The sequence below is a fragment of the Procambarus clarkii genome, chromosome 62 (genome assembly GCF_040958095.1).
Source record: "Procambarus clarkii isolate CNS0578487 chromosome 62, FALCON_Pclarkii_2.0, whole genome shotgun sequence".
NCBI lineage: Eukaryota > Metazoa > Arthropoda > Malacostraca > Decapoda > Cambaridae > Procambarus > Procambarus clarkii.
The window spans coordinates 17,214,276-17,238,317 of NC_091211.1; the positions used below are offsets into that span (position 1 = coordinate 17,214,276).

Sequence of the window (24,042 nt, forward strand, 5' to 3'; positions counted from 1 at the left end):
CTTCATCCTGCTGCTCCTGCTCCTTCTGCCCCTGCTTCAGGAGGCCCAGACCCCAGCAGGGTGATGCTCCTCCTTCACCCTGCTCATGTGATGGCTGCGCTAAGTCATACTTCTCATATACAGGCGATGAGTCACAATAACGTGGCTGAAGAATTCACAAACGGCTTGAGAATGGTCCAGGACGGACCGAAACGTCGTCGTCCCTTCACCTTCTAGTGTGTGGTCTGGTCAACATACTTCTCATATATTTAGGCACGCCGTTAACATTCTCACTGTTTTGGTTCCCAGAGTTGAGGGGACAGGATGCCTGTTGGTCTCTAAAAACTTTATGATCTGACCAGGGTTCGAACCTCAATTAGCAGGGGCTTATCCCCTTGGCGTATGCAGCATCATAACCACTTCACCACCGATTATATATATATATATATATATATATATATATATATATATATATATATATATATATATATATATATATATATATATATATATATATAATTGAATGGTCCCCAAGCCAATTTTTACAACTATTAATTGCAATGAGCCCTCAAGGACTCGAACCTAGGTGGCCAGGGTCAACTTGCAGGCCTTCCGGAACCTTAATCTTAAAATAACGTACACTGGTATTTTCATTTACTCGTACAATGTAAGCTTGCATGCCAGAGGTCTCTCTCTGTAGAGGCGAGCACAGATACGTATAGCGACAATGACATAAAATAATGTAAGTGCTCGGAAAATATTTACGTGAAAAAAAACACACACCAATTTGTGTGTGCGTGCACAGCTCCATCCCCTCCTCCCCCCCCCCCCACACGCACGCACACACACACACACACACACACACACACACACACACACACACACACACACACACACACACACACACACACACACACACAAACAGCGTAGCAGCAATTTACTGATAAAGAAGAGTGAATTTGATGGTCCGTGGAGCGGAACGTAAGTCGTCGGACACGACCCAAATGTCCAGCAGCCAATGTTCCGCTCCTTTGAGCCCCCTGCTGGTAGGCCTAGTGATGTGTAGAGCACCCTGCTGGTAGGCCTAGTGATGTGTAGAGCACCCTGCTGGTAGGCCTAGTGATGTGTAGAGCACCCTGCTGGTAGGCCTAGTGATGTGTAGAGCCCCCTGCTGGTAGGCCTAGTGATGTGTAGAGCACCCTGCTGGTAGGCCTAGTGATGTGTAGAGCCCCCTGCTGGTAGGCCTAGTGATGTGTAGAGCCCCCTGCTGGTAGGCCTAGTGATGTGTAGAGCCCCCTGCTGGTAGGCCTAGTGATGTGTAGAGCACCCTGCTGGTAGGCCTAGTGATGTGTTGTGTAGAGCACCCTGCTGGTAGGCCTAGTGATGTGTAGAGCCCCCTGCTGGTAGGCCTAGTGATGTGTAGAGCCCCCTGCTGGTAGGCCTAGTGATGTGTAGAGCCCCCTGCTGGTAGGCCTAGTGATGTGTAGAGCCCCCTGCTGGTAGGCCTAGTGATGTGTAGAGCCCCCTGCTGGTAGGCCTAGTGATGTGTAGAGCCCCCTGCTGGTAGGCCTAGTGATGTGTAGAGCACCCTGCTGGTAGGCCTAGTGATGTGTAGAGCACCCTGCTGGTAGGCCTAGTGATGTGTAGAGCCCCCTGCTGGTAGGCCTAGTGATGTGTAGAGCACCCTGCTGGTAGGCCTAGTGATGTGTAGAGCACCCTGCTGGTAGGCCTAGTGATGTGTAGAGCACCCTGCTGGTAGGCCTAGTGATGTGTAGAGCACCCTGCTGGTAGGCCTAGTGATGTGTAGAGCACCCTGCTGGTAGGCCTAGTGATGTGTAGAGCCCCCTGCTGGTAGGCCTAGTGATGTGTAGAGTCCCCTGCTGGTAGGCCTAGTGATGTGTAGAGCCCCCTGCTGGTAGGCCTAGTGATGTGTAGAGCCCCCTGCTGGTAGGCCTAGTGATGTGTAGAGCACCCTGCTGGTAGGCCTAGTGATGTGTAGAGCACCCTGCTGGTAGGCCTAGTGATGTGTAGAGCACCCTGCTGGTAGGCCTAGTGATGTGTAGAGCACCCTGCTGGTAGGCCTAGTGATGTGTAGAGCCCCCTGCTGGTAGGCCTAGTGATGTGTAGAGTCCCCTGCTGGTAGGCCTAGTGATGTGTAGAGCCCCCTGCTGGTAGGCCTAGTGATGTGTAGAGCCCCCTGCTGGTAGGCCTAGTGATGTGTAGAGCACCCTGCTGGTAGGCCTAGTGATGTGTAGAGCACCCTGCTGGTAGGCCTAGTGATGTGTAGAGCCCCCTGCTGGTAGGCCTAGTGATGTGTAGAGTCCCCTGCTGGTAGGCCTAGTGATGTGTAGAGCCCCCTGCTGGTAGGCCTAGTGATGTGTAGAGTCCCCTGCTGGTAGGCCTAGTGATGTGTAGAGCACCCTGCTGGTAGACCTAGTGATGTGTTGAGTAGAGCACCCTGCTGGTAGGCCTAGTGATGTGTAGAGCACCCTGCTGGTAGGCCTAGTGATGTGTTGAGTAGAGCCCCCTGCTGGTAGGCCTAGTGATGTGTAGAGCACCCTGCTGGTAGGCCTAGTGATGTGTAGAGCACCCTGCTGGTAGGCCTAGTGATGTGTTGAGTAGAGCCCCCTGCTGGTAGGCCTAGTGATGTGTAGAGCACCCTGCTGGTAGGCCTAGTGATGTGTAGAGCACCCTGCTGGTAGGCCTAGTGATGTGTAGAGCACCCTGCTGGTAGGCCTAGTGATGTGTAGAGCACCCTGCTGGTAGACCTAGTGATGTGTTGAGTAGAGCACCCTGCTGGTAGGCCTAGTGAGGTGTAGAGCACCCTGCTGGTAGGCCTAGTGATGTGTTGTGTAGAGCCCCCTGCTGGTAGGCCTAGTGATGTGATGTGTAGAGCCCCCTGCTGGTAGGCCTAGTGATGTGTAGAGCCCCCTGCCGGTAGGCCTAGTGATGTGTAGAGCACCCTGCTGGTAGGCCTAGTGATGTGTTGAGTAGAGCACCCTGATGGTAGACCTAGTGATGTGTTGAGTAGAGCACCCTGCTGGTAGGCCTAGTGATGTGTTGTGTAGAGCACCCTGCTGGTAGGCCTAGTGATGTGTAGAGCCCCCTGCTGGTAGGCCTAGTGATGTGATGTGTAGAGCACCCTGCTGGTAGGCCTAGTGATGTGTTGAGCACCCTGCTGGTAGGCCTAGTGATGTGTTGAGTAGAGCACCCTGCTGGTAGGCCTAGTGATGTGATGTGTAGAGCACCCTGCTGGTAGGCCTAGTGATGTGTAGAGCACCCTGCTGGTAGGCCTAGTGATGTGTTGTGTAGAGCCCCCTGCTGGTAGGCCTAGTGATGTGATGTGTAGAGCCCCCTGCTGGTAGGCCTAGTGATGTGTAGAGCACCCTGCTGGTAGGCCTAGTGATGTGTTGTGTAGAGCCCCCTGCTGGTAGGCCTAGTGATGTGTTGTGTAGAGCCCCCTGCTGGTAGGCCTAGTGATGTGTAGAGCACCCTGCTGGTAGGCCTAGTGATGTGTAGAGCACCCTGCTGGTAGGCCTAGTGATGTGTTGAGTAGAGCACCCTGATGGTAGGCCTAGTGATGTGTAGAGCACCCTGCTGGTAGGCCTAGTGATGTGTTGTGTAGAGCACCCTGATGGTAGGCTTAGTGATGTGTTGTGTAGAGCACCCTGATGGTAGGCTTAGTGATGTGTTGTGTAGAGCACCCTGCTGGTAGGCCTAGTGATGTGTTGTGTAGAGCACCCTGCTGGTAGGCCTAGTGATGTGTTGTGTAGAGCACCCTGCTGGTAGGCCTAGTGATGTGTTGTGTAGAGCACCCTGCTGGTAGGCCTAGTGATGTGTTGTGTAGAGCACCCTGCTGGTAGGCCTAGTGATGTGTAGAGCACCCTGCTGGTAGGCCTAGTGATGTGTTGAGTAGAGCACCCTGCTGGTAGGCCTAGTGATGTGTTGAGTAGAGCACCCTGCTGGTAGGCCTAGTGATGTGTAGAGCACCCTGCTGGTAGGCCTAGTGATGTGATGTGTAGAGCACCCTGCTGGTAGGCCTAGTGATGTGTAGAGCACCCTGCTGGTAGGCCTAGTGATGTGTTGAGTAGAGCACCCTGCTGGTAGGCCTAGTGATGAGTAGAGCACCCTGCTGGTAGGCCTAGTGATGTGTAGAGCACCCTGCTGGTAGGCCTAGTGATGTGTTGAGTAGAGCACCCTGCTGGTAGGCCTAGTGATGTGTTGAGTAGAGCACCCTGCTGGTAGGCCTAGTGATGTGTAGAGCACCCTGATGGTAGGCCTAGTGATGTGTTGAGTAGAGCCCCCTGCTGGTAGGCCTAGTGATGTGATGTGTAGAGCCCCCTGCTGGTAGGCCTAGTGATGTGTAGAGCACCCTGCTGGTAGGCCTAGTGATGTGTTGAGTAGAGCACCCTGCTGGTAGGCCTAGTGATGTGATGTGTAGAGCCCCCTGCTGGTAGGCCTAGTGATGTGTTGAGTAGAGCACCCTGCTGGTAGGCCTAGTGATGTGTAGAGCACCCTGCTGGTAGGCCTAGTGATGTGTTGAGTAGAGCACCCTGCTGGTAGGCCTAGTGATGTGTAGAGCACCCTGCTGGTAGGCCTAGTGATGTGTTGAGTAGAGCACCCTGCTGGTAGGCCTAGTGATGTGTAGAGCACCCTGCTGGTAGGCCTAGTGATGTGTTGAGTAGAGCACCCTGCTGGTAGGCCTAGTGATGTGTTGTGTAGAGCCCCCTGCTGGTAGGCCTAGTGATGTGTTGAGTAGAGCCCCCTGCTGGTAGGCCTAGTGATGTGTTGTGTAGAGCCCCCTGCTGGTAGGCCTTGTGATGTGTTGAGTAGAGCACCCTGATGGTAGGCCTAGTGATGTGTTGTGTAGAGCACCCTGCTGGTAGGCCTAGTGATGTGTAGAGCACCCTGCTGGTAGGCCTAGTGATGTGTAGAGCACCCTGCTGGTAGGCCTAGTGATGTGTTGAGTAGAGCACCCTGCTGGTAGGCCTAGTGATGAGTAGAGCCCCCTGCTGGTAGGCCTAGTGATGTGTTGTGTAGAGCCCCCTGCTGGTAGGCCTAGTGATGTGTTGCGTAGAGCCCCCCTGCCACCGTCAACAGGACTGGAATACCATCACATCTACTCATGCGCCAGGAACGACTCATCTACTCATCATAATTAAGTGATGTTATCATCATTAGAGGAAAGTGGCCTCTGTAATGAGTGATCTCGCTCTACAGGAACCACTCATCAACAACACATTGGTCAAGTCCTTCAGTAATTTGCTAGACAAACATATGTCTTACTCCCTTCATAGATCTTCACAGTAATTATCACTGCACTAATTGGGCTCCCTTCTTCGTGGGACGGTTAGGGTGTAGAGGTGTTGAGCAGGGTGATGGTCAACACCCTGGAGGGACTGAGGGTGTAGGGACCACACAGACTCAACACCCTGGTGGGACTGAGGGTGTAGGGACCACACAGACTCAACACCCTGGTGGGACTGAGGGTGTAGGGACCACAGGGTCAACACCCTGGAGGGACTGAGGGTGTAGGGACCACAGGGTCAACACCCTGGAGGGACTGAGGGTGTAGGGACCACAGGGTCAACACCCTGGTGGGACTGAGGGTGTAGGGACCACAGGGTCAACACCCTGGAGGGACTGAGGGTGTAGGGACCACAGGGTCAACACCCTAGAGGGACTGAGGTGTAGGGACCACAGGGTCAACACCCTGGTGGGACTGAGGGTGTAGGGACCACAGGGTCAACACCCTGGAGGGACTGAGGGTGTAGGGACCACAGGGTCAACACCCTGGAGGGACTGAGGGTGTAGGGACCACAGGGTCAACACCCTGGAGGGACTGAGGGTGTAGGGACCACAGGGTCAACACCCTGGAGGGACTGAGGGTGTAGGGACCACAGGGTCAACACCCTGGAGGGACTGAGGGTGTAGGGACCACAGGGTCAACACCCTGGTGGGACTGAGGGTGTAGGGACCACAGGGTCAACACCCTGGTGGGACTGAGGGTGTAGGAACCACAGGGTCAACACCCTGGTGGGACTGAGGGTGTAGGGACCACAGGGTCAACACCCTGGAGGGACTGAGGGTGTAGGGACCACAGGGTCAACACCCTGGAGGGACTGAGGGTGTAGGGACCACAGGGTCAACACCCTGGTGGGACTGAGGGTGTAGGGACCACAGAGTCAACACCCTGGAGGGAGTGAGGGTGTAGGGACCACAGGGTCAACACCCTGGTGGGACTGAGGGTGTAGGGACCACAGGGTCAACACCCTGGAGGGACTGAGGGTGTAGGGACCACAGGGTCAACACCCTGGAGGGACTGAGGGTGTAGGGACCACAGGGTCAACACCCTGGAGGGAGTGAGGGTGTAGGGACCACAGGGTCAACACCCTGGTGGGACTGAGGGTGTAGGGACCACACAGAGTCAACACCCTGGAGGGACTGAGGGTGTAGGGACCACAGGGTCAACACCCTGGAGGGACTGAGGGTGTAGGGACCACACAGACTCAACACCCATTCTGCTGTGTTAATTCATAACATAACACTCTCATGTATTAATTCGTCTTGAAATGTCTGAGTATAGATTTAGAACATAAAAATAAAGAGCCCAGTACAAGCCATTGTTCCCCTTAAACTATGACTAGGTTGCCTGAAAATATTACGATAACTCGGACACTAATGTCAGAAGCAGAGAAAAGCAAGCCAAATGTCTGTTAGTATCTGAGTTGCTTTCAAATTTTCTAAGTAGAGTTTTGGGCTAAGAAGTTAGTCAGTGTTGTGGGTAGCCTCGCCTCTCATAGATACCCTCACCTGTGGGGGTAGCCAATTTTTAAACTAATTATTCATTAAGATTTGGCGTGAGTTTGACATTCATTTGTTTAACCTTGATGTGTGTCATTGGTGTCAACGTGTACTGCAAGTGGGTTTGTTCCTCCCTCGTCTGATTCCTGTTGCCAGCTACTGCAGGTCATACTTGTGAACCACTCTATCTCGCTCTCAGCTCACTAAGGGGAAGCCTAGCCTTTCAGTTCACTAAGGGGAAGCCTAGCCTTTCAGTTCACTAAGGGGGAAGCCTAGCCTTTCAGTTCACTAAGGGGAAGCCTAGCCTTTCAGTTCGCTAAGGGGGAAGCCTAGCCTTTCAGTTCACTAAGGGGGAAGCCTAGCCTTTCAGTTCACTAAGGGGGGAAGCCTAGCCTTTCAGTTCACTAAGGGGGAAGCCAAGCCTTTCAGTTCACTAAGGGGAAGCCTATAGCCTTTCAGTTCACTAAGGGGAAGCCTAGCCTTTCAGTTCACTAAGGGGGAAGCCTAGCCTTTCAGTTCACTAAGGGGGAAGCCTAGCCTTTCAGTTCACTAAGGGGGAAGCCTAGCCTTTCAGTTCACTAAGGGGGAAGCCTAGCCTTTCAGTTCACTAAGGGGGAAGCCTATAGCCTTTCAGTTCACTAAGGGGAAGCCTATAGCCTTTCAGTTCACTAAGGGGAAGCCAAGCCTTTCAGTTCACTAAGGGGAAGCCTAGCCTTTCAGTTCACTAAGGGGGAAGCCTATAGCCTTTCAGTTCACTAAGGGGGAAGCCTAGCCTTTCAGTTCACTAAGGGGAAGCCTATAGCCTTTCAGTTCACTAAGGGGGAGCCTAGCCTTTCAGTTCACTAAGGGGGAAGCCTAGCCTTTCAGTTCACTAAGGGGAAGCCTAGCCTTTCAGTTCACTAAGGGGAAACCTATAGCCTTTCAGTTCACTAAGGGGAAGCCTAGCCTTTCAGCTCACTAAGGGGGAAGCCTAGCCTTTTAGATTACTGAGGGAAAGATAGCCTCCAGTAATCAGTCTGAAACACAATCCCACTAACGTGGAGGTCAACCAGTGATAAGGTGTAAGGGTGTACTGGGTGTGTGGCCTGGCCCTTTACGAACCGTCCTGCAACAGGTAACAATAATTCAAACTTCTGCATGGAGTCAATACACTCGGATACACCTACAATGTTAGTCCCCCCTCACGCCCGTTCCACTACGCTTTTCCTTGCAACACACACACACACACACACACACACACACACACACCAATACCAAGAACGGAATATATGACTGAAGTCAACAAGCAACAGAAACGTATTCAAGTGATTGGGTTCTTCGTGAGTGATGGTATGGCAGCAGAGTCATGTAAGGACTAACGATACCTACAGTCCAGCAGTGTGGTTGGGTTGACTGAGGGCCAGTTATCACCCCTCCCCCTGTGAGTTTAGACACATACACCCCCTGGGCACGTCTGCCCCCCCCCCACCCCCGGGCACGTCTGCCCCCCCCCCACCCCCGGGCACGTCTGCCCCCCCCCACCCCCACCCCCGGGCAGGCAGCCCTGTATTCACCTAGTTGTGTTTTGCGGGGGTTGAGCTTTGCTCTTTCGGTCCACCTTTCAACTGTTTACTAACTACTTTTTTTCCCCCACACCACTACACATACCCCAGGAAGCAGCCCGTGACAGCTGTCTAAATCCCAGGTACCTATTTAATGCTAGGCAATAGGGGGCATTCAAGGTGAAAGAAACTTTGCCCATTTGTTTCTGCCTGGTGCGGGAATCGAACCCGCGCCACAGAATTACGAGTCCTGCGCGCTATCCACCAGGCTATCAGAACCCCCTAACTCACTCACTGTACCCCTTATCACTGTGTTAACTCCCCCAACATTGCTGCTGCCAAACTCTTTCACGCTACCATCATCACTTGTATTTCAGTCAAATTTGTGTTTCTCTGAACAAAACAAAATCTTCGATATTTCTCACGACAGTATGAGATATTCAAGCATTACAGTTTGATAGATTTATTGTTAAGATTAAATATATGACGTAATTAAACAAAGTGTAGAGTTGAGGGGACAACTAACTTGGTCCCCAGTTACCCCTGTTAAATGAAAGAGTTAAAACTCTTTAATTTAAAAGCTGATAAAATATGGATTAAACTCTCGGCCAGAGAGCGTTGCTACAGGCACTGGAGAGCACCAATGAACTGAATTCTTTTCGAGTAGAACAATTAAATTGTTGTGCAAACTGGTGCCCTTATTGAAGTATTTTTTTCTCAGGATGGGACCTCGTGATACACATTTGTTATATATGACCTCGCTAGTTGGTGTATTTTGTTATATATGACCTCGCTAGTTGGTGTATTTTGTTATATATGACCTCGTTAGTTGGTGTATTTTGTTATATATGACCTCGCTAGTTGGTGTATTTTGTTATATATGACCTCGCTAGTTGGTGTATTTTGTTATATATGACCTCGTTAGTTGGTGTATTTTGTTATATATGACCTCGCTAGTTGGTGTATTTTGTTATATATGACCTCGTTAGTTGGTGTATTTTGTTATATATGACCTCGTTAGTTGGAGTATTTTGTTATATATGACCTCGCTAGTTGGTGTATTTTGTTATATATGACCTCGCTAGTTGGTGTATTTTGTTATATATGACCTCGTTAGTTGGAGTATTTTGTTATATATGACCTCGTTAGTTGGAGTATTTTGTTATATATGACCTCGCTAGTTGGTGTATTTTGTTATATATGACCTCGCTAGTTGGTGTATTTTGTTATATATGACCTCGCTAGTTGGTGTATTTTGTTATAAACGTAATTGTATGCTAGTAATCTTTTCCTATGTAGGAATTTACACCCGTGGCCAGGAACGTGGAGCTGATTAGGATGTATATCTTGGTCCCCAGTTACCCCCTGGGGTGTATATCCTGGTCCCCAGTTACCCCCTGGGGTGTATATCTTGGTCCCCAGTTACCCCCTGGGGTGTATATCCTGGTCCCCAGTTACCCCCTGGGGTGTATATCTTGGTCCCCAGTTACCCCCTGGGGTGTATATCCTGGTCCCCAGTTACCCCCTGGGGTGTATATCTTGGTCCCCAGTTACCCCCTGGGGTGTATATCTTGGTCCCCAGTTACCCCCTGGGGTGTATATCTTGGTCCCCAGTTACCTCTGGGTGTATATCTTGGTCCCCAGTTACCCCCTGGGGTGTATATCTTGGTCCCCAGTTACCCCCTGGGGTGTATATCTTGGTCCCCAGTTACCCCCTGGGGTGTATATCCTGGTCCCCAGTTACCCCCTGGGGTGTATATCCTGGTCCCCAGTTACCTCTGGGTGTATATCTTGGTCCCCAGTTACCCCCTGGGGTGTATATCCTGGTCCCCAGTTACCCCCTGGGGTGTATATCCTGGTCCCCAGTTACCCCCTGGGGTGTATATCTTGGTCCCCAGTTACCCCCTGGGGTATATATCCTGGTCCCCAGTTACCCCCTGGGGTGTATATCCTGGTCCCCAGTTACCCCCTGGGGTGTATATCTTGGTCCCCAGTTACCCCCTGGGGTGTATATCCTGGTCCCCAGTTACCCCCTGGGGTGTATATCTTGGTCCCCAGTTACCCCTGGGTGTATATCTTGGTCCCCAGTTACCCCTGGGTGTATATCTTGGTCCCCAGTTACCGCTGGGTGTATATCTTGGTCCCCAGTTACCCCTGGGTGTATATCTTGGTCCCCAGTTACCCCCGGGTGTATATCTTGGTCCCCAGTTACCCCCGGGTGTATATCTTGGTCCCCAGTTACCCCTGGGTGTATATCTTGGTCCCCAGTTACCGCTGGGTGTATATCTTGGTCCCCAGTTACCCCCTGGGGTGTATATCTTGGTCCCCAGTTACCCCCTGGGGTGTATATCTTGGTCCCCAGTTACCCCCTGGGGTGTATATCCTGGTCCCCAGTTACCCCCTGGGGTGTATATCTTGGTCCCCAGTTACCCCCTGGGGTGTATATCTTGGTCCCCAGTTACCCCCTGGGGTGTATATCTTGGTCCCCAGTTACCCCCTGGGGTGTATATCTTGGTCCCCAGTTACCCCCTGGGGTGTATATCTTGGTCCCCAGTTACCCCCTGGGGTGTATATCTTGGTCCCCAGTTACCCCCTGGGGTGTATATCTTGGTCCCCAGTTACCCCCTGGGGTGTATATCTTGGTCCCCAGTTACCCCCTGGGGTGTATATCTTGGTCCCCAGTTACCCCCTGGGGTGTATACTCCTTTTTGTTACACACCCCCAGGAAGCAGCCCGTAGCAGCTGTCTAACTTCCAGGTACCTATTTACTGCTAAGTAACAGGGGCATCAGGGTGAAAGAAACTTTTTGCCCATTTATCTCCGCCTCCACCGGGGATCGAACCCGGAACCTCAGGACTACGAATCCGAAGCGCTGTTCACTCAGCTGTCAGACCCCCCAGATATGAGGCATGAAGCAGCTTCACTTTAATTAAAGCCCTAACAAAAATAATGAAAGTGGATGTGTGGTAGTGAGGGTAAACCTCATGAACACCACGAAGCCACCTCAGAGGTTACAATCAATGTTTTAATGTATGTATAAGTTGTTTTCACATATCCATACATTAAAACATTGATTGTAACCATGATATATATATGTGCTTCAGCCTACAGTTTAGACCTATTGTCTTATGTATGACCCTCTGTCCTGCGTGACAGTGAATACCACCATTATCCTCACTTTAATAAGACTATCAAAATCCTCAGATTAGGCAAAATTGTAATTAATTTTGTCAATAAAGATGTTAATAATAATAATAAATCAGAGTGTTGGGACGACGGCCAACAAGGATTCTGCCTGGAAGGGAAGGGAAGGGAATTATCAGGGGGAAAGCGCCAAGCCATTACGACTATATAGCACTGGGAAGGGGCCAGGATAAGGATGTGGGATGGGACGGGGGGAAGGAATGGTGCCCAACCACTTGGACGGTCAGGGATTGAACGCCGACCTGCATGAACCGACCTCGTTGTTTTCCTACATTAGTGGTGCTAGTTGGGGTTATATGCTTCATAGACTAGCTTACGTAACTTGTTGCTTATTTCAACTACATCAATACAGGATTTATGTTTGTTGTCGAAGGATGGAGGCCAGACTCTTCGGGAATTGGCCCACTCAACTTTTCAGGGTGACTGAAGTTAGGTAGGGGACTGTTATAGGCTCTCATCGCGTCTCTATGAAGTTTGAATAAATTTTGTGTCCGGATAATTTTCAGTTGTTCATAACATTGCAAGCTTTAGCGGCAGATTTCCATTCTGTGGGCTTGCAACACTTAAATGGTGCAATCTTTTTTTGGGGGGACCCGGGCACCACCGGGTACTGTACCGGGTACACCGAGAAGATATTAATATCTTCGTTATTAACGAAATAACGAAGATATATATATATATATATATATATATATATATATATATATATATATATATATATATATATTAACCTAGTATCTCCTAACCTAATCTATTCTAATCTAGCCTAACCTAACATAACTAAGCCAGCAATTCATGTTATTAATATAATATAATTACTTGGAATGAACCAATTTGGAAAGAAATATTTGCAAATAACGAAAATCACTTTGCTTGTTAGGCAAATGGGGCCTTGCATGCTAAGCCAAATACTGCAGTTCAATAAAATAATACTGGCAGGTTTAAGGAACTCCTCGAGTCATTAGCATCTCTCCCTGTGTGATAACTGAATTGGCAAATGGACTAACTATCCGGTTGTTAGTGGTGGCAAAGACAAAGTATGAAGAGAGAACGGCCCAGCTTAGGGAGTATCATAACTGGGAATATGGGATGAGAGGAAGCTGCGGCGGGGGGCGGCGCCATCGTGGCCCGAGATCAATACCCAGGAGGAGCGGGCAGCCTTCAAGTGCCTGTCTGTATCTCTCTGGCACCACAGCATCCGTGGGTGTGGCCAGGTGAGAGACATGAGAGACAAAGCACCACCATTTAAAACATTGTTTTTAAGCATCGTCGATCACAGGATCGACTTACTTCACACAGTAAAACTTCATACAATAGAGGAGTCAGATTGAGACAAATCCGTAGTGATATAGAAGCCATAAATCTCGCGAGTCAACCAGTTACACGGAGTTTAAGATCGCATGCAGTGATGTGTAAACCAATAAGTGGTCAGTTTACATAGGAACACCATACTCCCCTGATTCCATCCACCAGTCACAGCCTCGCCAGTAACTGAACCTCGGGACCTCCAGCCCACTTACCAATCAACTGCGCGCGGCCGGTCTGGACGACCAATAGAGTTCGCGGTATGTGTCCAAGAGGCGTGTCCTGGGAGATGGAGGGGGAGGAGTCCAGGATGCTGCTGCGGGGATGCTGACTTTCATCTCCAGTCGGTTCCGCCAATTTAGTGTGACGGACAGAATCAAAACAAACTTGGGGGTGAAATCGGTTGTGAAATTGGTCATCGCGAGGACAAGGTATTATTTACGCGGGAAACCGTCGCCCCAGAGGCCGCTGGTGTCCTCTCACGGGGCTGGGCCAGTCACCCAACACCTAAACTGTAAAACCACCCAATTCACTGGCGTTGTCGATCTTGCCGCTGCTACTACAGATGGAGGAGTGAGGGGGAGTGAGGGAGATGAGGGGAGAGTGAGGGAGAGGTGAGGGAGGCCCCTAGGAGGCTGACCATGGCGTTCCAAGGTGACTGACTCGTCTCTGTATGTACCAGGTGAGTGGCAGGGGTCAGGGGGGGCCCACACCATCTTGTACCACCACCTGGCGTGGTAACCCTATCCTTGTACCACCACCTGGATTGGTAACCCTATCCTTGTACCACCACCTGGCTTGGTAACCCTATCCTTGTAGCACCACCTGGCTTGGTAACCCTATCCTTGTAGCACCACCTGGCGTGGTAACCTTATCCTTGTACCACCACCTGGATTGGTAACCCTATCCTTGTACCACCACCTGGCTTGGTAACCCTATCCTTGTAGCACCACCTGGCTTGGTAACCCTATCCTTGTAGCACCACCTGGCGTGGTAACCCTATCCTTGTACCACCACCTGGATTGGTAACCCTATCCTTGTACCACCACCTGGCTTGGTAACCCTATCCTTGTAGCACCACCTGGCTTGGTAACCCTATCCTTGTAGCACCACCTGGCGTGGTAACCTTATCCTTGTACCACCACCTGGATTGGTAACCCTATCCTTGTACCACCACCTGGCTTGGTAACCCTATCCTTGTAGCACCACCTGGCTTGGTAACCCTATCCTTGTAGCACCACCTGGCGTGGTAACCCTATCCTTGTAGCACCACCTGGCTTGGTAACCCTATCCTTGTAGCACCACCTGGCGTGGTAACCCTATCCTTGTAGGACAACCTGGCTTGGTAACCCTATCCTTGTAGCACCACCTGGCGTGGTAACCCTATTCTTGTAGCACCACCTGGCTTGGTAACCCTATCCTTGTAGCACCACCTGGCGTGGTAACCCTATCCTTGTAGCACCACCTGGCGTGGTAACCCTATCCTTGTAGCACCACCTGGCTTGGTAACCCTATCCTTGTAGCACCACCTGGCTTGGTAACCCTATCCTTGTAGCACCACCTGGCTTGGTAACCCTATCCTTGTAGCACCACCTGGCTTGGTAACCCTATCCTTGTAGCACCACCTGGCTTGGTAACCCTATCCTTGTAGCACCACCTGGCTTGGTAACCCTATCCTTGTAGCACCACCTGGCTTGGTAACCCTATCCTTGTAGCACCACCTGGATTGGTAACCCTATCCTTGTAGCACCACCTGGATTGGTAACCCTATCCTTGTAGCGCCACCTGGCTTGGTAACCCTATCCTTGTAGCACCACCTGGCTTGGTAACCCTATCCTTGTAGCACCACCTGGATTGGTAACCCTATCCTTGTAGCACCACCTGGCTTGGTAACCCTATCCTTGTAGCACCACCTGGCTTGGTAACCCTATCCTTGTAGCACCACCTGGCTTGGTAACCCTATCCTTGTAGCACCACCTGGATTGGTAACCCTATCCTTGTAGCACCACCTGGCTTGGTAACCCTATCCTTGTAGCACCACCTGGATTGGTAACCCTATCCTTGTAGCACCACCTGGCCACCACATAGCCACAACCACCACCACACGAACACAACCACCACCACACAAACACAACCACCACCACATAGCCACAACCACCACCACATAGCCACAACCACCACCACATAGCCACAACCACCACCACACGAACACATCCACCACCACATAAACACAACCACCACCACATAGCCACAACCACCACCACCACAACCACATAGCCACAACCACCACCACATAGCCACAACCACCACCACATAGCCACAACCACCACCACATAGCCACAACCACCACCACATAAACACAACCACCACCACATAAACACAACCACCACCACACAAACACAACCACCACCACATAGCCACAACCACCACCACATAAACACAACCACCACCACATAGCCACAACCACCACCACATAGCCACAACCACCACCACCACAACCACATAGCCACAACCACCACCACATAGCCACAACCACCACCACATAGCCACAACCACCACCACCACAACCACCACCACATAGCCACAACCACCACCACCACATAGCCACAACCACCACCACATAACCACAACCACCACCACAACCGTTCAGAAAGGTCCTAACCTCTAACCCAATATACGAATGAGCTCTACCGCCTGACCTTTGACCCGTCTTCAGATTGGACATGGACTTCCCGCTGGCGGGTCACTACACAGCCTGCAGCTACATGACCTCGGCTGACCTGGTGACCCGCGACCCCCGTCTCCTGGCTCCCCCCGAGCTCCGGGTCGCCGCCCCCCGACCTGACCTCCCTGTCAAGCACGATATTGCCAGGTGAGTCTTGTCTCTGACGCCTGGTGAGTCTCTTACGCCTGGTGAGTCAATTATCCCGGCGTGGTGAGTCTCTTACGCCTGGTGAGTCAATTATCCCGGCCTGGTGAGTCAATTATCCCGCCGTGGTGAGTCAATTATCCCGGCCTGGTGAGTCTCTTACGCCTGGTGAGTCAATTATCCCGGCCTGGTGAGTCTCTTACGCCTGGTGAGTCAATTATCCCGGCGTGGTGAGTCTCTTGCGCCTGGTGAGTCAATTATCCCGGCGTGGTGAGTCTTTTACGCCTGGTGAGTCAATAATCCCGGCGTGGTGAGTCTCTTACGCCTGGTGAGTCAATTATCCCGGAGTGGTGAGTCAATTATCCCGGCGTGGTGAGTCAATTATCCTGGCGTGGTGAGTCAATTATCCCGGCCTGGTGAGTCAATTATCCCGGCCTGGTGAGTCAATTATCCCGCCGTGGTGAGTCAATTATCCTGGCGTGGTGTCAAGTCAAGTTCCTCATTCTGGAGAGTCTGGAACCTCATCCAGATGAGTCGAGTGGGCTACCTGACTCATCTGGACTCACGCATGTGCATGAGTAACACGATGAGAGGAACAGTACCTTGGTAAACAGCAGGTGAGTTAATTAGTAAAACTAGCAAGCCAGGGGCCAGATTCACGAAGCAGTTACGCAAGCACTTACGAACCTGTCCATCTTTTCTCAATCTTTGCCGGCTTTGTTTACAATTATTAAACAGTTAATGAGCTCCGAAGCACCAGGAGGCAGTTTATAACAATAACAACAGTTGATTGGCAAGTTTTCATGCTTGTGAACTGTTTAATAAATGTAAACAAAGCCGTCAAAGATTGAGGAAAGATGTACACGTTCGTAAGTGCTTGCGTAACTGCTTCGTGAATCTGGCCCCAGGTGTAGACAGTTGTAGTCTACACTGGCAGTTGTAGTCTACACTGGCAGCTGTAGTCTACACTGCCAGCTGTAGTCTACACCGGCAGCTGTAGTCTACACACTGCCAGCTGTAGTCTACACACTGCCAGCTGTAGTCTACACTGCCAGCTGTAGTCTACACTGCCAGCTGTAGTCTACACTGGCAGCTGTAGTCTACACTGGCAGCTGTAGTCTACACTGCCAGCTGTAGTCTACACCGGCAGCTGTAGTCTACACACTGCCAGCTGTAGTCTACACACTGCCAGCTGTAGTCTACACACTGCCAGCTGTAGTCTACACACTGCCAGCTGTAGTCTACACACTGCCAGCTGTAGTCTACACACTGGCAGTTGTAGTCTACACACTGGCAGTTGTAGTCTACACACTGGCAGTTGTAGTCTACACACTGGCAGCTGTAGTCTACACACTGGCAGCTGTAGTCTACACACTGGCAGCTGTAGTCTACACACTGGCAGCTGTAGTCTACACACTGGCAGTTGTAGTCTACACACTAGCAGCTGTAGTCTACACACTGGCAGTTGTAGTCTACACACTGGCAGTTGTAGTCTACACACTGGCAGTTGTAGTCTACACACTGGCAGTTGTAGTCTACACACTGCCAGCTGTAGTCTACACACTAGCAGCTGTAGTCTACACACTGGCAGTTGTAGTCTACACACTGGCAGTTGTAGTCTACACACTGGCAGTTGTAGTCTACACACTGGCAGCTGTAGTCTACACACTGGCAGCTGTAGTCTACACACTGGCAGTTGTAGTCTACACACTGGCAGCTGTAGTCTACACACTAGCAGCTGTAGTCTACACACTGGCAGTTGTAGTCTACACACTGGCAGTTGTAGTCTACACACTGGCAGCTGTAGTCTACACACTGGCAGTTGTAGTCTACACACTGGCAGCTGTAGTCTACACACTGGCAGCTGTAGTCTACACACTGGCAGTTGTAGTCTACACACTAGCAGTTGTAGTCTACACACTGGCAGTTGTAGTCTACACACTGGCAGTTGTAGTCTACACACTAGCAGTTGTAGTCTACACACTGGCAGTTGTAGTCTACACACTGGCAGCTGTAGTCTACACACTGGCAGTTGTAGTCTACACACTGGCAGTTGTAGTCTACACACTGGCAGTTGTAGTCTACACACTGGCAGTTGTAGTCTACACACTGGCAGTTGTAGTCTACACACTGGCAGTTGTAGTCTACACACTAGCAGTTGTAGTCTACACACTGGCAGTTGTAGTCTACACACTAGCAGTTGTAGTCTACACACTGGCAGTTGTAGTCTACACACTGGCAGTTGTAGTCTACACACTGGCAGTTGTAGTCTACACACCGGCAGCTGTAGTCTACACACTGGCAGTTGTAGTCTACACACTGGCAGCTGTAGTCTACACACTGGCAGTTGTAGTCTACACACCGGCAGCTGTAGTCACTGCAGGCACCTGGCAACACTGAGGTGCCACCTGGCAACACTGAGGTGCCACCTGTCAACACTGAGGTGCCACCTGGCAACACTGAGGTGCCACCTGGCAACACTGAGGTGCCACCTGGCAACACTGAGGTGCCACCTGGCAACACTGAGGTGCCACCTGGCAACACTGAGGTGCCACCGTGCTCTTGGTGCTGGTGCCACTTGGCAACACTACTCGAATTGAAGGATGAAGGTGGATGGATCAGTTGACGACGTGCCCAGACCCCCGAGGCGGCCGCCCAGCTCTTGTACCTCGAGAAACCACTGGATACTTGACATGGCCAAGTGTGACCCCTATAAAAGACATGGCCAAGTGTGACCCCCCATAATAGACATGGCCAAGTGTGACCCCTCCCCCATCTTTTATGGGGTGCTCCCTGCAAAAAAAATATGCTCCCTGCAGCGCGCCAGGCGTCCCGTGCGCGGGAAGAACACCTATGAGGCTTTACCACTCGAATCTCTTCCAGAAATCCTGAGTGCCTAGTTTGAGATCACCAACTTGGACTCTGTGCAATATTGCCGGATGGTTAGGAGACTGTATTACTGCCTTGTCATTACCATATTCAGGATGTGACTTTTTATCCAAGAGTCTCGGTTTTAATTATCTAAGTTAGTCTCCGTGGTGTAGTGGTAAGACACTCGCCTGGCGTTCCGCGAGCGCTTTGTCATGGGTTCGTATCCTGGCCGGGGAGGATTTACTGGACGCAAATCCTTAACTGTAGCCTCTGTTTAACTCAACAGTAAAATGTGTACTTGGTTGTAACAAGGATTCTTCGCGGCGGGGATCGTATTCCAGGGACCTGCCCGAAACGCTACGCGTACTAGTGGCTCTACAACAATGTAACAACTCTTGTATATCCCAAAAAAAAAAGTTATATAAACAGCCTAAACTACATCATTTGGGGGTTGAGTATAATCTGTGAGAGATTAAGGAAACACTTGTCACATACGAGGTTGATCCGGCCACATATTGTTGGACTATACCAAGTTCAAGTTCATGTATGTTTATTGAGATAAGCAATAAATACATCTCAAAGGGATAGAGTAGCTTAGGCTATTTCTACCCCCCTAAAGAGGACTATACCATCAGCTAAGAACTGTAGTGAGTGATGGAAAGTGCAGTCGACTAAAACAGTCCTCATAGCCTATTGGAAATCGAATAAGTCTTTGCAAATTTCAAAACTGTGCCTATAGAATTAGAGCTAGTCTTTGTAAAGGAGTTGAGACTTGTAGATGTGTGTTCCTAGGCACTAGGTGCTCTTATTCAACATTTTCTGTAGCCTAAATATAAGAAATATATTTGTAATTATGTGTAGTGGTTTTTAGAACTATATTAACCGTCTACGTTATATGAACAGGGAGTTTAGGCTCGCCCTGTACTACTGATTCAGCCGTTCACTGCTAACACAACCAGTGGTGGTGTTACAGTGACGCAGAGTAGTGCTGGAGAGTGACGCAATGTGGCGGTGTTGGAGAGTGACGCAATGTGGCGGTGCTGGAGAGTGACGCAAAATGATGGTGTTGGGAGAGTGAGTCAATGCGGTGGTACTAGAGATGCTGTATATCTTGAGAGTGACTTTGGACAAGTTAGCTTAACCTGTGAACTCCTTCCGAACAGGTCAGAACTAAGCCGACGACTGGAGTACCGACCAGTGCCAGACTACGCCACCACCACCCGACCCGACCTCAAGGCTGACCTTCTGCCCGTCGAACTGCGCGCTGATCTCGTACACCGTGACCTCCGCGCCGAGCTCAGGTCACACGAGGGGTCAACTAGTCACCGCGAGGAGGTCAGAGGACACGAGAACCGTCCGTCAGACATCGAAAACGACCCAACATTTCTCCTGGGCAACTCTAACGCCCCCACCAGCAGACGGTCAAGGTAGGGGGACGTAGCTACTGGGCTCAAGCTGACCAAGACAGGTCATACACCTAGTAGTGAAAGCTGCAGGAATTAGCTATAATGAAATTTGAACGAGTGCGGTTTTGCTAGGATATCTTCCCGCCTCCAGGTTGAATACATTGTATTAGTGTTTATTTTAATAACAGTGTGTTTGTGGGGGTGGATTGATGTTCGTGTATTTTGTGTTGTGTTGCAGGGAACGCGAGCACGTGCTGGCCATGACGAAGGAGGAGAGAAGGCGGCGCAGGCGGGCTACCCTCAAGTACCGCACTGCGCATGCTAGTCGAGAGCGCATGCGCGTGGAGGCCTTCAACGTTGCCTTCGCGCAGCTGCGGAAGCTCCTGCCGACACTGCCTCCGGATAAGAAACTCTCCAAGATTGAGATCCTTCGTCTAGCCATCTGCTACATCGCCTACCTCAATCACGTCCTGGATGTGTGAGCGAGTGTCTGCGACCTCTGCCGCTGGTGGCTGCTGGAGGAGCCGCTGGTGGCTGCTGGAGGAGCCGTTGGTGGCTGCTGGAGGAGCCGCTGGTGGCTGCTGGAGGAGCCGTTGGTGGCTGCTGGAGGAGCCTGGACACGCAGACGGCGCCACGATGGCCACCTTACTCCTCCGCCAGCTCCTCCAGTAGGACTAGTGCGCCTCTCTCACTCGTGGTAGTCTGAAAAATAAATATCTTGTGACGAGCAAGATAGGTGTTTGACCTGTAAATACTTTTAGTTTCTTGTTTATTTCTAACACCAGGCCACAGTAAATATCGAGAGAATTTAGGCGGAAGTTGAAAAAACAATGTGTCAATGAGGTGTTTCTTGCTACAGGTATTGTGAACAATGGTGAACCACAAGACCTTGGCCTAACTAGGTGTTGCGAAGTGCCCACTTGGCCTCATCTGTGTACTATGGCCACAATTTTTGTGCTTAGACTCGTGCAGACTAGATCTTAGTGAACAAGATCTAGCCAATTGACTTATTACTGTCGTAGTAGTTACAGGGAGACTGGGGCGTCAGTACAGCACACACTACAGATCCAAGTGACTCCGCTTGCCTGGAAGACAGTTTCCGTAACGCGGAGTCACCACTATGATGGCTGGTGTGTGTGTGTGTGTGTGTGTTAACACACACACTTACTTACACACTTAACTTACTAATACTAAAGTGTGTTACTAACACACTTAACTTACTAATACCTCCCTGAGTGCGTACTTGACCTCTCCAGGGTACACTATTACAAGACATCCAGAGAAGACCAGCCCCTGGAGGTGGTGTGAGTGAGGTGGAGCTAGAGCTTGGTCAGCCAAGCAAGGAGTGCTGACCTCCTTACGGGCTATTCATGCCCGTGCCACCTCTTGGGTGGCTTAATCTTCATCATCTGCTGACCTCAGGCTAACCATAGCCCGTGCTTCTTGCTCCGCTCCTGTGCCAGGTAAGTTACGGGCTCACCATAGCCCGTGCTACTTGGAACTTGTTCCGAGTAGTTGAATCTATAACAACAACAACAACATGCTGAGCTCCCTTCACCTGCCACAGCACTGGCCTCCGTACTACGTGGTTATCTTGAGATGATTTCGGGGCTTTTTTTAGTGTCCCCGCGGCCCGGTCCTCGACCAGGCCTCCACCCCCAGGAAGCAGCCCGTGACAAATGTGCTCGTCCTTAGAGACGTGTAATGCCTCATGTGTGTATGTGTGTGTGTGTGTGTGTGTGTGTATGTGTGTGTGTGTGTGTGTGTGTGTGTGTGTGTGTGTGTGTGTGTGTGTGTGTGTGTGTGTGTGTGTGTGTGTGTGTGTGTGTGTGTGTGTGTGAGCCTCGCGCTCTCATGTACAGCTTTAATGACAATTGTTAATTATTTCATTAATGTCAACTCCGTTTTTTGTTAATTCTTATATATAGTGTGTTCAAGCACACGAAGACAAAGCAGGTGGGAGGACCATCACCTGCTTGAGGCATCTGGGGCCAGATTCACGAAAGCAGTTACGCAAGCACTTACGAACGTGTACATCTTTCCTCAATCTTTGACGGCTTTGGTTACATTTATTAAACAGTTTACAAGCATGAAAACTTCCCATTCAACTGTTGTTATTGTTATAAACAGCCTCTTGGTGCTTCGGAGCTCATTAACTGTTTAATAATTGGAAACAAAGCCGCCAAAGATTGGGAAAAGATGTCCAGGTTCATAAGTGTTTGCGTAAGTGCTTTCGTGAATCTGGCCCCAGGTATCTTGCCAGCACACAGTCTCGTACACCAACAACACATGAGGTTGTTGGTACACTTGTAGGGTGTTGTGGCTGTGTGTCGTCACCCACTCTTCATGTCTCACCCACTCTCTGTTCTCCATGGTAAGGCCCAACCCGTTCTCGCACTTTCTTATAGTCAATATTGACTTATTAAATACGTGCATATGTGACATACTAATTTATTGTGAATATTTTAGTTTACCTTGAAAAGCTTCATAGAAAACACCGACCTTACCTAACCTTCTTAGTATGTTAAGATAAGCATCTTATTGCTTCGTAATTACAATTATTACTTAACCTGTACCTATAATTGGTTAATTAGTAAAACTAGCAAGCCAGGGGCCAGATTCACGAAGCAGTTACGCAAACACTTACGAACCTGTACATCTTTTCTCATTCTTTGACGGCTTTGTTTACAATTATTAAACAGTTAATGAGCTCCGAAGCACCAGGAGGCTGTTTATAACAATAACAACAGTTGATTGGCAAGTTTTCATGCTTGTAAACTGTTTAATAAATGTAACCAAAGCCGTCAAAGATTGAGGAAAGATGTACACGTTCCTAAGTGCTTGCGTAACTGCCTCGTGAATCTGGTCCCAGGCCATCAACACGTCCATCGTGCCTCTCAGTTTTCTCCTCTACTTTGTTTTATTCGTCCTGCAACGTTGCCGGACTGATCCATCAAACTGTAGCTGTGTCAGACCACATGCTAACCTCTAGTTTATAATGACACGTGTTAAGAAGGGTGTCGGAGGCTTCTATGAGGTTTTCTCCTCATTTATCATTCCATATATATATATATATATATATATATATATATATATATATATATATATATATATATATATATATATATACATATATATAGTATGCAAGACCCGATTTGCCTAACAAGCAGAGTGACTTTCATTATTTTCAAATATTTCTTCCCAAATTGGTTTATTCAAATTAATATTTTGATATTATATTAAAAACATGACATACTGACTTAGTTAAGTTACATTAAGTTGGATCAAACTGATCAATAATAATGTAATGGAAAGTTCCATCACTTCATAAAAAAAAATGGTGAAAACTAGAATATTTCAGAATAATTCGGCTTGGTAGGCAACTTGCCTTATAAGGTATAATATATATATATATATATATATATATATATATATATATATATATATATATATATATATATACTTGTATGCATGTGAGTAAAGTCTTGCATCATAGGCGGAAATGTAATAAAGCGCTTTCATCTACTTCTTTTGTTTTATTCCAGAGTGTATAAAGCCTAACTTATAAATATATCTTTAATTGTGGCTCTGAGCAAGCCTACCTCTCCCCCCCCCCTCCCGCCCTCCCTACCTCTCCCCCCCCCCTCCCGCCCTCCCTACCTCTCCCCCCCCTCCCGCCCTCCCTACCTCTCCCCCCCCCCTCCCGCCCTCCCTACCTCTCCCCCCCCTCCCGCCCTCCCTACCTCTCCCCCCCCCCCCGACCCAACAAGCCTCCCAGAGCTGCAGACAACTTTACAAACACTCTCCCACTTTTAAGACCGTGTGTGTAGACAACAGGATAATAAAACTAGAGTCACACTAAACAACTTTCAGATAAGCTTAAATTGAAGCTTGCATACATTTTAATCATTCTATAATTATATACATACATGTTAATCACCATACAATTACATAAACACATATTAATCACCATACAATTACCGCTCATGTTCCATCTTTAATGACAAAATTAGCATTCAATTTTACCTAATCGACAGAGCTGCTTTTTCTTTGATCTATTAAA

The 24,042-nt window shown here is 49.7% G+C and overlaps 1 protein-coding gene and 1 long non-coding RNA gene across 2 annotated transcripts in view; both read left to right on the forward strand.

The window, feature by feature from the left end:
- Positions 1–24,042, forward strand: part of LOC138354273 (uncharacterized) — a 164,392-nt gene that overhangs the window by 85,934 nt on the left and 54,416 nt on the right. The gene's annotated exons all lie outside the window — the stretch shown is intronic.
- Positions 13,191–23,361, forward strand: LOC123766640 (uncharacterized). The gene is made up of 4 exons (XM_045755924.2): positions 13,191–13,515; positions 15,550–15,705; positions 19,737–20,000; positions 20,218–23,361. Exons 2-4 carry the CDS (start codon positions 15,557–15,559, stop codon positions 20,459–20,461), a joined length of 657 nt encoding a protein of 218 aa, XP_045611880.1. The 5' UTR covers positions 13,191–13,515; positions 15,550–15,556; the 3' UTR covers positions 20,462–23,361.

What these genes read in the sequence shown, in the direction of transcription:
- LOC123766640 (XM_045755924.2), top strand. Translation starts at nt 15,557, where the DNA reads ATGGACTTCCCGCTGGCGGGTCACTACACAGCCTGCAGCTACATGACC. An exon ending in GTCAAGCACGATATTGCCAG is followed by an intron (nt 15,706 to 19,736) that starts GTGAGTCTTGTC and finishes CCTTCCGAACAG; the next exon opens with GTCAGAACTAAGCCGACGAC. An exon ending in CCCACCAGCAGACGGTCAAG is followed by an intron (nt 20,001 to 20,217) that starts GTAGGGGGACGT and finishes GTTGTGTTGCAG; the next exon opens with GGAACGCGAGCACGTGCTGG.